Source organism: Podarcis erhardii, assembly GCF_964252035.2.
Source record: "Podarcis erhardii genome assembly, chromosome: 6".
Taxonomy (NCBI): domain Eukaryota; kingdom Metazoa; phylum Chordata; class Lepidosauria; order Squamata; family Lacertidae; genus Podarcis; species Podarcis erhardii.
In genome coordinates this window covers 98,578,036-98,590,467 of record NC_138510.1, presented here as the reverse complement: position 1 = coordinate 98,590,467, position 12,432 = coordinate 98,578,036, and the positions used below count along the sequence as shown (strand labels likewise).

The window sequence follows — 12,432 nt, the reverse complement described above, 5'->3', positions numbered from 1 at the left end:
AATATAGGGGTTGTCTTATACATGAGGGCATCTTATATTCTGAAAAATACTTAGTTTCAGCATAACTATTACCATAGTTTTATTTCCCCAACAAGATGTCAAAAAGAGATAATGATGAGGAACAAACATAGCTTGTCTTAAGAGGCCTAGGATAGTACTCCTTCAAAGTTGTGCATGCCATGGAAATGTACCTGTGCAGGCCCAGACGTAGAAACTGATGGACTTTATTGAATTTTCTAGTTCTTTAGAGAATGAGGTAAGAGATTCGTGCTATCGCTCTCATCTACCTCCCCAGCATCCTCTCCCATTTCCTAGGACTCCAGTTCCTTGAGAAGCTGGAGGCTATGAAGCAAGTGAAGACGTTTTGAGCCCTGGTGGAAGACTTGGACCAAATATGGCCAACTACACCAGGGGCAGGCAATGTAGTGCTGCTGTCCAGATGTTGCTGAGCAACTCCTCCCATAATCCCAAGTGGGTGGGAGTTCACCATGTTTGCTATCCCTGAACTACATCATAGAGACTATGTGTAAAACCTATGAAATGGCATTCTCCACTGTTTTTGCAGTTAAATAATATCCAACAGAGCACTTCTGGGTGGCAGGAGACGGCCTCTAAAAATATGACGCGTATGAATCTATTTAAAAACAAGTAACTTGTTTTATTAAGATCAAAATGAACACATCATGAAAGAGTATCATAGCAATCTGATTATTTATTATATCAAATTAAAGTTTCAATCCTTTGTGAACTCTAGGACTAGAAACACTTCTGCATTACAAGCAAAGAAACATGGGGAAAAACAAGATCATGCATCATTATTTTTGGGTGGTACTATTGTTCCACCCCTACCACCCCCACCTGCCTCTAAACCCACCCCCTCGGTTTCCTCCACTTTGGTATCCTTGAAAGCCTCCACCACCTTGAAAGCCACCTCCTCCAGCCCCACTGGAATACCCCCTTCCCCCAGAACCACCAGGGTAAGTGGTTCCATAACCACTTCCATATCCACCCCTGTAGCCGCCACCACCACCTCTGTAACCACTGCCACCTCTGTAGCCACCTCCATTGTCATATCGAGCCATTTTGGGGGGGCGAGGTCCATCCCCAAACCTGGGAAACAAAAATAAGAGCTGTTATTTTTTACTGTAAGAACGCAGTCCTAAACAGGATTATGGTGCTCACACTAGGAAACCCATCTCACACTGATAACAGGTAATTTCTTTTCCACATTTCAAGTATTTAATGCTAGGTTTCAAAATGAAACATTAAGGATTACATTTTCCCTCAAACTACTTAGAATTTTACATTCTTCTCCCCCTCTGTTATATTCCCTAAGAAGCCTCAATGATTTAAGTCTTTCCTAATATCTTGCCGTTCTTTTTGTAACTTGTCCAGCTGCAACCGTGTTCTAAATGTGAACTTAATGGAATAATGACATTGCTGTCTTATTTTTCTCTTTCATTCTTAACGCTTTTACTTTTTACACACGCTTCTTATTAACCCTTGTTTTAATTCAGAAGTATCTTCTTGGGGATTTTTTAATTCATTTCAGGATGGCTGTACAACTTGGTCATCCTATGGTGGCTTAACAACCACCTTAATAAAACCACATATTAATAAATAATAAAGTACAGTGGTGCCCCGCAAGACGAACGCCTCGCAACACGGAAAACCCGCTAGACGAAAGGGTTTTCCGTTTTGGAGGCGCTTTGCAAAATGAATTTCCCTATGGGCTTGCTTCGCAAGACGAAATGTCTTGCGAGTTCCTGCGGGTTCCCCCCCCTTTCCCTAAGCCGCTTATCCGCTGATAAGCCGCTTAACAGCTGATCGCTAAAAGCCGCTAAACCGCTAATAGCACTAATCCACTAAGCTGTCAATGGGCTTGCTTCGCAAGACGAAAAAACCGCTATACGAAGAGCCTCACGGAACGGATTAATTTCGTCTTGCGAGGCACCACTGTACCACAATAACATAGCTGTCAACGTTTCCCTTTTGTAAAGGGAAATTCCCTCATTCCAAATAGGATTCCTTGCAAGAAAAGGGAAAAGTTGACAGCTATGCAATAAAGAGAGCAAGAGAATCTGGCATCTGAAAGTTATCAATGATGATGATAATAAGTGCACATTCTTAAGGAATTCCATAATTTGTGTGCCACCACTCCAAAGACCTATTTGGTAGCCACCCACGTAACTTAAGGTTGGGGGGGGGGTCCTCACATGTACTTCAAAAATAATACTAAGCTACCCAGCAGGCTCATGTGGATTAGATACCAAGGTTATTAAGGGATTTAAAGGTCAAAACCACCACCTTGAACTAGGCCAGGAAATGATCTGATTTCCATAAGAATGTTTCTAAAACAAATAACGGGGGCCAGATCATCTTTCCCCATGAAGGGGTTACAGCTGCATCACCAGCCAAAGCTGGTGAAAGGCACAGAAAGCTACTAATGTAGCTTGGGTATTCATAGCAGTCCTGGATCAGACCTTATTTCCAAGCTGCAAGCTTAAGGGGAAGTGCAACCCCATCCAAAATATGTTAAATATGTCTTCCTCAACTGTTTGATCGCTCTTCATAATCTGTCTTTCTTTGATTGAATTGTTTGTAATTATTAGTAAACTTATAGTCAATCAATCAAAAATTCATCCCCCCATGCATTATTTGCACTTACTAAAGTTTTCATGTAGCATTTTCTTGCCTTATCATCCTATCTAATAATATCCCCTTTGAAGCCTACATGATTTGCTTTCTTATTTTATTATCCTGAAACTTTACTATTTAGGAGTTAAAATTTTTCCCAACATGGATCCCTGTGAAGACTGCCCATTTATCCCAAATTTCATTTTTTGTAATAACTATTTTCTGATAAGCAGGATCCATCCCTTTTAGGATTTTTGTAATCTCTGGTTAGAAGAAAACAGGAAGCTTAAACAAGTGCTAAGGTTTCATTATGACTCTTGAGACGGGTGGGCAACCTTTTTCTATTGAGGGCTACACCCCCTGTCAGGGACCACATTAGTCATAGATTAACTAATCTGGAGTAAAGATAATCCTGCTCCTATCTTCACCATAGTTTATTTTCCCTTAAGCCCTACAACCAAGGAAAAAAAGCCTAACACATCAAACAAAATACTAACTACATAGAAAGGAGGAGGGAACGCCAAGAAAAAAGGAGGGGGGGCGGGAAATAGATGGTAGGACATCGAATGGACTAAAGTTCTAAAATAGCTTGGAGCTAACCTCATAGTGCCTGCTGCGAGGTTGATGCCAGCAGCTGATGGTTTGGAGATTTCCCAAATTACATCCAGCATGTTTTTGTTCAGTGGGTCTAGGTCGCTGATGATTTCTGGATTCTTAGTTACTTCCACCACAAGGGCTTCCATTGCTGCACGCAAGGCAGCGATACAGGCAGCTGCGTTGTGAGGCATACGCAGTTTGATCCTACAGGAGAGAAACAGTTTAGCAAATGATTATACTGTATCCGTCCCTGGGACCCAACATATGTCCTCCCATTTAATCCTCCAAAGTGTTCAATCATCTGTGCTGTTAGGGTTTGAGGCACATCAACTCAGTATTATAATTTCCCCCAGTAAAGCCTGTTAACTGAAATTCTCTAAGAATACTGAGAACTTAAAAAAAACAAACCCACAATAATTTTGATTAGGGCCATCTAGACAGGAATGGGCATCAACTGCATTTTTTTTTTCATGCGTTCAAAACTCCCTTCCCTCACTTCCACATCTGATGCATCAACACTCAACAAGATCCTAAAAATTCTGTGAAGAATTTCTGTCTACATTCAATGTTCTTACACTTCCTTTCTGATACAGCCTTTTAAAGCTATGAAACCAGCTGTTGTACCTCACAGTCGTTCCCCATGCATTTAGTATCCAGAGCCAATCAAAAGTTCATACCAGTCATCCAACATAATAATCTCCCCATCTGATACAACTTTCTTAGAGCCAAAGAGAAGCAGCTGCAAAGGGCTCACTAAGGTCATTGCTTTGGCAGAGATGGCTCGGGTCCGGATCTGTACATAGAGAAACATACAGATGTCTTTGTGGATCATACCATATGGAATCTGGGGCATAATATGAAATTATGACAGCATCCTAGCACACAAAGGAAAAGTTTCCAGGTGTCATAGTTACAGTGATGAGCAAAAGCCTTCCCAACACTGCCTAAATGATTAGAAATCAGCAGAGAGCAAAATTTATAGCTGCCAGAAGGCTGCCATTCTGTCCTCCTTCACCTCTAAGTAGCCTTTATCATCTTCCCTGTTTGCCCTAAAAGCTTCAAATACAGGAATCACACCTATTCACACTGACATTACTAGAAATGTACAAAATTCACTCCAAACCAGAGTATATATTGCACTATATTTTCAGTGGCTATAAAGACATGAGATACTTTGCAACACAGAAGTACTAAGTAGTTATATGGCTTTAGCCATCTAACTTCAAGAATACAATAAAACTAACTTTGATATAGGCCTATAATGCTTTGAAAGCTTAAGAACACTGTGCTGATTATTCTAAACAAGAACACATAAAAACATTATTTATTAATTTATATACTGTTTTATGCCAAAATAAGCAGCGTATCAGTATAGTCTTCTCCTTTTTCAGAAACCCAGGGCCCCACCTTTAACCCAAACATGCATTTGGGAACCCATTTCTTCTCCCTCCCTCCTCTTGTTACGTGGTGGTAGTGCTGCAACTGCAACCCACCTTAGATCAGGCCACGACACAGAAGAAGAAGAAGAAGAGTTTGGATTTGATATCCCGCCTTTCACTCCCTTTAAGGAGTCTCAAAGCGGCTAACATTCTCCTTTCCCTTCCTCCCCCACAACAAACACTCTGTGAGGTGAGTGGGGCTGAGAGACTTCTGAAAGCCAAGGTGTTACAATCATGACGAGATCTTCTACAGACTCCAGACCGGCAAATTTCAACCAGAGGATTTTAATTAAAAGCAAACATACATTGCCTAAGATCAAAAATTGTACTCAAACATGCCTGGCAACTTGGTAGCCTGGCACATCTTTCACATTTGCCTACCTTTTCTCCAAAGACAAAAAATGGACAAGGATACTTCATGTCCTGACTGCTAAATGGACAGTTAACAGAAGACTTGTGGATAAGTGCATTGCGGCCTTCGGTGGTCAGAATCTTCCTCTTCTCCTTGTGGAAACAGACATTGGGATACAAACCAAAGGCCAGCAGAGAGATGACAACATCTAGGCTGTTATCTGGTCCAGTGTTGTTAAATACCTGGGTCATCAAACACTCTGGAAAAGAGAACAGAAACTGGCTTTCCAAGTAGTACTTCATTTTATAAGCAAAACTTTAAAAAAGCATTTGATTTCCTCATTTGAAACATATTTTACATTTGTAGAATGAGTGTTTTGAGTTTACAAATAAAAACAGATCCCTACAACAAGGAGGCAGAAACTAGTGCAAAGAAAGGACCTCCCTGATCTAGCAACAAGATTCAGCAACTGCACACCCAAAAGTCTCACATTTTAAAATCCATTATGTCCAAAAATGGGATTAAGATTACTGCAGAACACAGCTAGGACAAAAATGATGGAATTTCTTTCTGGAGGGAAATCAAGATACTTTGGACCAAGTTTTAGAGTACAGGTCGTAACTTGGTTCTCGAACAGAATGCGTTCCATGAATCTGTTCGAAAATTGTCAGCTTCTGAAAATCGTTCGAAAACCAGAACACTCACTTCCGGGTTTCGATCATTCAGGAGCTGATTTGTTCGGGAGCCAAGGCGTTTGAGATCCAAGGTACAACTGTGCTTTCTATACATACTGCATATCCCCTGCCAACAACCACTGCCATACATGGTACAAAACTGAAGGGGGCTCCCTGTATCTAAAATGTTTTTATTATTAAAGAACCTTTGACCAAATTGTGTGACATAAAAATGAGTCTACAGAGCCATGTATTTGTTTACTGTGCCACACTCCCTATACTTGAAATTACTTCATGCATGTTACCTTCTGGGAATCCAGAGTTGACAAGAATATCTTTCAACTGCACTTTGGCTTCCCAAGTCATTCTCAGAGTAGCCATGTTGAGTCTCTTGTGTTCACAGAAATGTATCTCTGCATTTTCCCCACCCAGTCTGCAAAAGGAAAATGGACAAGACAAACTGATTTGCAACCAACCTGTACAGATGCTCCACAGTAATTTTCCATATACTGAACTATATAAAGCAGGATGCCTTATAAGGTCATGCAGCTGTTCACAGTTTTAGTTGTCCTAAATAAATTTACCTGGCATTATCCCAGGCTTGGAAAACTGACAGGAGGGCCACGTGATCAGAAAACCGATTTCCAGCAAAATTTCTGTGAACGTAACCCAGCCTCTTTCCCTCGCTAATGAATGGTTCAGGGAAGCAGGTGGCTGCAGAGATGGTACACACAGCATCTCCCACACTGAAAAAGAAATCACAGAATGATTTTTCTCATGGTCTTGGGCCTAACAGCTGGAGATCAACTTCAATAAACTTGATATCTAACTATGTTATTAACAGAATATACAGCAGAATTTACTGGTGTGAATGTTACGAGGCTGGGGAGGAGGTGGGATGACGGCTAGCCTCTGTCTCAAACAATTCAAGTTCGCAAGTTTGAATAAAAACAGAATGAGTGTACTTCTGGCTCTGAAATAATGTCTCAAGTTAAAATTTGGTTTCATGGTTTTTTAAACTCATTTCCAAAAGAACCCACAACACTCCATTTAGAGACCAATCATAATCAGTCACCCAATCAATTCACATACACTTCTAAGCCTATTAAATGGCACTTACTAGAAAATACACCCCATTATCATCATCTTCCCAAGGCGAGGTTCAATGGGCAGTCTAGCTAAAATTCGCCCAAGAGGTGTCAGTTCGTCATTGCAGTCCAAGGCATCAAGCTCTGTGAGGGGAGGAAAAATGCACTGGCAAAATCTGATAGGGTTTAATTTAACTGTTCATTCAGCCTCACAATTAGTGAAGCATCTACTGTACTATATATTTTGGAAAGTTAGTTGTTTGCTATGCATTTGGACATTTCTTAAGATACCACAATCAAGTTCTTCAGGATGATTCCCATATTGAAGCAGATGTTTGTTCTGTTTGGATACAATTGGGCACCACTTTGAATCAAGATGGCAGCCCGAAAGTTTCAAAGCTACAATGAATTCTTGGTTTCTTAGAAATACTGAGCAATGCTTGGTACAAGGCTGTTAGATAAATCAGAAAGGTGGCTGCAAAATGAAAAGCTGTTGCCTTCCGATCTTGCTTGTTAGCATCCCTAAAGCATCAGGGCTGGCTATTGTTGTAAACAGAATACTGGACTACATGGAACTTTGGTTGGACTGACCAAGACAAACACAATGGCAAACACAAAAGACATAAATTACACCACCATTCTATAGTGATTGGAGGCTCCACTACAGAAGAGGCCTCTTCTCCAGTATCCATGCTGAAAGTGGGAGCAAGCAGGGAAGGGCCTTGTATAACCTCAATTGGCAAACAGGATTGTGTTGGAGAAAGCAGTTGTCCAGATATCATGGACTAGCTTTGTAGGTTAAAACCAGCACTACTACTTATAAATAAATTGAGAGTAAAAAAAAAATTTTTATTTTTTTTTAAACACACTAGGGAAATACATTCACTCGAGTGGTTTTGTTAATGATCTGGCTTTTGCATTGTGGACCAAGTTTTTCAAAGATGAGAGCCATGCATAAACATCGAGTCACGAAAAGAGCAACTGAATATCTACTGCTTGTGTGTGGAAATGTATGACACAGAGTTTGAAAACAGACCACATTTATGCTTACAGACTGGAAGTATCAGTCTAGTACCTCTGAGTGTGTGCTCTGCTTCAATCACTGCGTCCAAAGGAGGTGGCTCTATAGCTTTGGCCAGGAACTGGCCAATTCCTCCCAGTCGTAGCAGTTTGATGCTCAAAGCAATTTCATGTAGTGGTGTTCGGAACATCTCCGGAGTCATATGAGTCTCAAGTCTGGAGACAAAATGAAGAGAGAGAGAAAAATATTTAGGGCATGTTCCATTTAAACTGTTACTACCAATAGCTCTACTCTGCTTCGGCCAACACTGCTCCCTAAGTCACCTTACACACATAGCGGAGAGCTTATTGTCTTAACAGTGTCACAACCCTTCTCAGTCTCCACCAAAACATGAAAAAACTAAAGAGGTGTAAGGAGGAGATACTGATTTGTGAAAGGGATCAACAATCTGTTGTTGACGCAGAACCTTTAGGACAGAATGGGGAACCTTTGGCTATGCTTGCTGGGGTGAGACTTGGGCATTCAAAAACTCCTGGAAGGCCCATCCCTGCCTCGGAGCCAAACCAGGTGACTGTGTTAACCCCACATTCACTGACAGGTTTTTAAGCTAACCCATACCCACTTCACAGTCCTATCGGGGTGTTAGGGGCATGGGAGCCAAACTCCTTCCCCCTTCCCCCTCAACTCTATTTTGCTTCTAATACATTTCCCCCCTGTCAGCTCACTCCAAGATTTAGGTGAGGGAAAAGCATTTTCAAGCTGCTGAGTATTGTTGGAGGGTTTTACTCCTTTTCCCTCTTTCCATGTTAAATGTTAACCCCTCACTCTCACATGCAGACAAAGTTTGGCCTTGAATGAGAGCAGAAGTGATGTAGCCATAGTGGAAGCTACCACAGTAGTAACAGCAAAATGGGCAACTTACGTAATTTCAAACTAATAATATAAATTTGCACAATGGTAAAACAGTGTACGTTTACAACTACAGGCTACAGTTCCTCTTTATTTGCATCCTAAGGGGGGGAAATTTTATACCCATTACCTAGTCTCTGAGGTTGGGTTCCTCTGGCTTTTCTAGTTCAGTTAACTATTTATTCAGGAATTTACTCTAAGAAGAAGCAGAGTGTACACCTACCGTTCAAAGCGAGCTCTGCTGCAAAGGTGGAAACAGAAGCCAGGACGGACACGACCAGCTCGTCCTTTCCGCTGTTCCAGGTTAGTTTTTGAAGCCCACACGGTGGCATAGTTGGTCATGTTGTTGTGAGCAGTGAAGAGCTTCACCTTTTGCCTGTGAAGTTTAGTTAGAAAAAAATGCATTAATAATTAACTTCCAAGTTCTTAAATATTGAAAACAAAGCAAATTATGATGTGATGCACAGAACCTTAAGGGATTTAGCACTTAAGAGGAAGGTTGCAGCACAAGGCAGGATTCTCAAAGTCTAAGATGACTTTGTGAACATATTAGAAGCAGGAGGGCTTGTGATGTGTTAAGATACAGGACACAGTTGCAGAACAGCTACTATGGTGGCAGCGGTCACAGTATAAACAAACCAGGTTGAGGATATCAAATTTTAACAAAAATGAAACATACATGTGGGACAGAAGGAATGGGAAAACAGTAAGACCTAAATTGGAGAGGAGCTCTTTATGCACTTCCCCCTCAGTAGAGGATACAATTGACCAAAACTGATTCCTATCTCTTAGCAGGGGAGTTACCAGTGTGGATTGACCATATATCTATCCCAAAGGCTGATAGATCTTAAGAGCACAATTGTTAAAAACCCTTTCCTGCTCTAGAGAAGAGCAAGGGATTCCTGGTTTGCCATAACACTGCCAGGGTGCTCTAGCTGCCTCAGCAACACAGCAGCCCAATCTCTCCCAGCTTTCTTTTCAACTATGGGCAAGGGAGGGACCTGGAGAGGGCTCACGTGCAACTGCCAGGACAATCCCCACTTGCTACAAGGCTGGTTCCACATCATGCTCACCAGAGGGTGATGATACACAATGAGCACATATGTAGAAGCCTGGCAAAATCTGCAGAATTAGCTTCACAGGACCAGTATATCCTCACTTTTCTGAACATGTACCATCAATACAGGACTTTAAGAGCCACATTAATCAAACAGATGAACCCAATTCTGTCCTGCCTGTGTTTATAAAGTGTAATTTCAAAATGTGTTAAGTCTTACCTTAGGCATGTTCTAAGAAATCAGTGGAGAAAAGCTCCAAATTTTAAGCATTTTCCCCAGTCGCTGCTGCCCCATTACATCCACAAGGCAAAGAAAGCATCCTACACACACCTGTCCTGAGCTGTCTGCTTAAGCATCCATCTGGCCTGTCAGGAAATACAGATTTCCACCAAGCCCCTGGCTGTGTACTTTAGCCTGGTGGTTCCTAACTGTAACAGATGAAAAAGGTTCTGCAAGCTTAATCTTAAGCTTTCTGGAAGGCAGGACAACATAAAACCCGTTTTGCAGATCAAACCAAAGGAACAAGAGGAACAAAAACTCACTTGCAAGAGTCAATAACATAGACGACATCATTAATGGTAATACTCGTCTCTGCAATGTTGGTAGATAAAATTACCTGGAAAAACAAACATAAATCTATTCTGAATACAGTATTACCTGGGACTACCCACTACACTCCTTGCCTAGAGTACAAAAGGAAGGCTCACTTTGGTCATTGCAGGCGGCACTGGGTCAAATACTTTGCGTTGCTCCTCTCGGGGAATCTGGGAATGCAGGGGAAGTATTCTGTACCTCTGGCTTCCTATAATAAGAGCATGTGAAAGTAAATGTTTTAACACCCCATACACACAACTGAACATCCCTCTCACCCCCCACTATTTTTAAATACTACCATTCACTCTCTTTCAAGCACTCACTCCTTTCACATAAGGGAGACCGAGATCTCTTTCACCTTCATGAACACATCAGATAAGAAGTAACAAAGGCAGGAGGAAAGCTGAAAAGTGCTTGTACCAAAGTGTGGATTCATTTCCAGGTATTTCTGCATGGTGTAGATCAGATTCCAGCCAGGCAAGAAAACAAGGACTGCTCCTGGCGCGTTCAGGGTCTCGATATACTTCAGCAAGGCCTCAATGAGCTCAAAGGGGGTCTCCTTCTCATTCAGCTGGGCCATGCGGCGCTTCGTTTCTGGGCCATATTCATCACTACAGATAAGGTTGCAATTGGCCTACAAGAGAGGAGAAAACAGCACTTTGAGAACACTTCCCCTACCAACAGCTCATAAAGACACACAAATGCCCAGAATAGAAAGGACTGCATTTACTGGTTCAGTTCTCACTGCTCAATAAACCGGAACTTATTCTGGCCCTACTTTCAAAGAAATCTGCTGCCAAAATTGTAACTTTTCCCCCAATAAGAGGTGAGGACTCTTAACTTGGAATTGTCAAGCAAGTTCTAATAAAAGGGGTTGAAGGTGTAAGGTTTTCATTTACCAGCTATTTATTTAAACATTTATGACCAGTCTTTCTACTGTTTGATGCCCAGGACAGCTTTCATGAAATCACAAAATGCAGAATACAGAATAGGATACAGAAACCAAAAATTCAGTAATATAGCCACTCATACCAGAAAGTACCGTATTTTTCGCCCACCTAATTTTTTTTGGGGGGGGGAATAAAGGAAACCCCCCCCCGAGACGTGGGGCTGGGGCGGGGGAAGCCCGAGCTTCCCCCAACCCCAGAACAGGCAGCTCTCCACAAGCCGTGGGAACCCGGCGCCGAGCTCCCAAGCTTGTGGAGAGCTGCACGAAGCTAAGCCTGGGCGCGCTGCGCCTCCCCACTGTCCCAAGCTTGTGGGGCTGGCGACAGGGAGAAGCATGCTTCTCCCCGCTGCCAGCCTTCAAACCAGGTTGGAGATAGCGGGAAGGCGCGTTGCATTCGCCCCATAGGATGCACACACATTTCCCCTTCATTTTTGGAGGGGAAAAAGTGCGTCCTATAGGGCGAAAAATACAGTAAACCAAAGAAACAGCAGCTAAAAGTCAGCAACCCTTAGGAACACATGACAGACATAAAAAAAGTTTTGCTTTCTAAATTGAAGCAGAGGGAATACCAACCTATCATAAATATTAAACCACTTTACTCATTTCCTAGTGTGAACCTTCTAGTACACTGCAGTAATGCCTCTGTAAGGCCTGATGTATTTGGTTGCAAAATATATTGACTCCTAAGTGAAGTGCAGTCTTGGTTTATTGTACAGGGCTTTTGTATAATTTAATCTTGCTTCTTATACAAAGTAGAATAAGCCAAAGTTCAAAGTAGTATAAAGAGGTAAAAATATTGCAACCTGCTCAATTCCCTCCCATAGAATAACAGAATTGTAGAGTTGGAAGGGACCCTGAGGTTTAACTACTCCAACTGCTTGCAACACAGGAATCTCAGCTAAAGCATCCCTGACAGATGACCATCTAACTTCTGATTAAATACCTCCAAATAAGGAGAGTCCACAACCTTCCATGGGAGACTGTTCCACTGTTGAACAGCTCTTACTGTCAGAAAGTTCTTCTGTACGTTTAAGTTATATGTATGCATGCATTGAGGGACGCAGGTGGCGCTGTGGATTAAACCACAGAGCCTAGGACTTGCCGATCAGAAGGT

General features: G+C 41.9%; 1 protein-coding gene across 1 annotated transcript in view; it reads right to left on the bottom strand.

Moving 5' to 3' along the window:
• Positions 1 to 637: 637 nt before the first annotated feature.
• Positions 638 to 12,432, bottom strand: part of DHX9 (DExH-box helicase 9) — a 28,274-nt gene continuing 16,479 nt past the window's right edge. The window contains 13 exon segments of the mRNA XM_081867295.1: positions 638 to 872; positions 874 to 1,110; positions 3,238 to 3,438; positions 3,912 to 4,027; positions 5,055 to 5,284; positions 6,005 to 6,132; positions 6,284 to 6,445; positions 6,820 to 6,931; positions 7,863 to 8,023; positions 8,941 to 9,093; positions 10,318 to 10,391; positions 10,483 to 10,577; positions 10,790 to 11,003. Coding sequence (XP_081723421.1) covers positions 806 to 872; positions 874 to 1,110; positions 3,238 to 3,438; positions 3,912 to 4,027; positions 5,055 to 5,284; positions 6,005 to 6,132; positions 6,284 to 6,445; positions 6,820 to 6,931; positions 7,863 to 8,023; positions 8,941 to 9,093; positions 10,318 to 10,391; positions 10,483 to 10,577; positions 10,790 to 11,003 — 1,950 coding nt within the window. The 3' untranslated portion in view covers positions 638 to 805.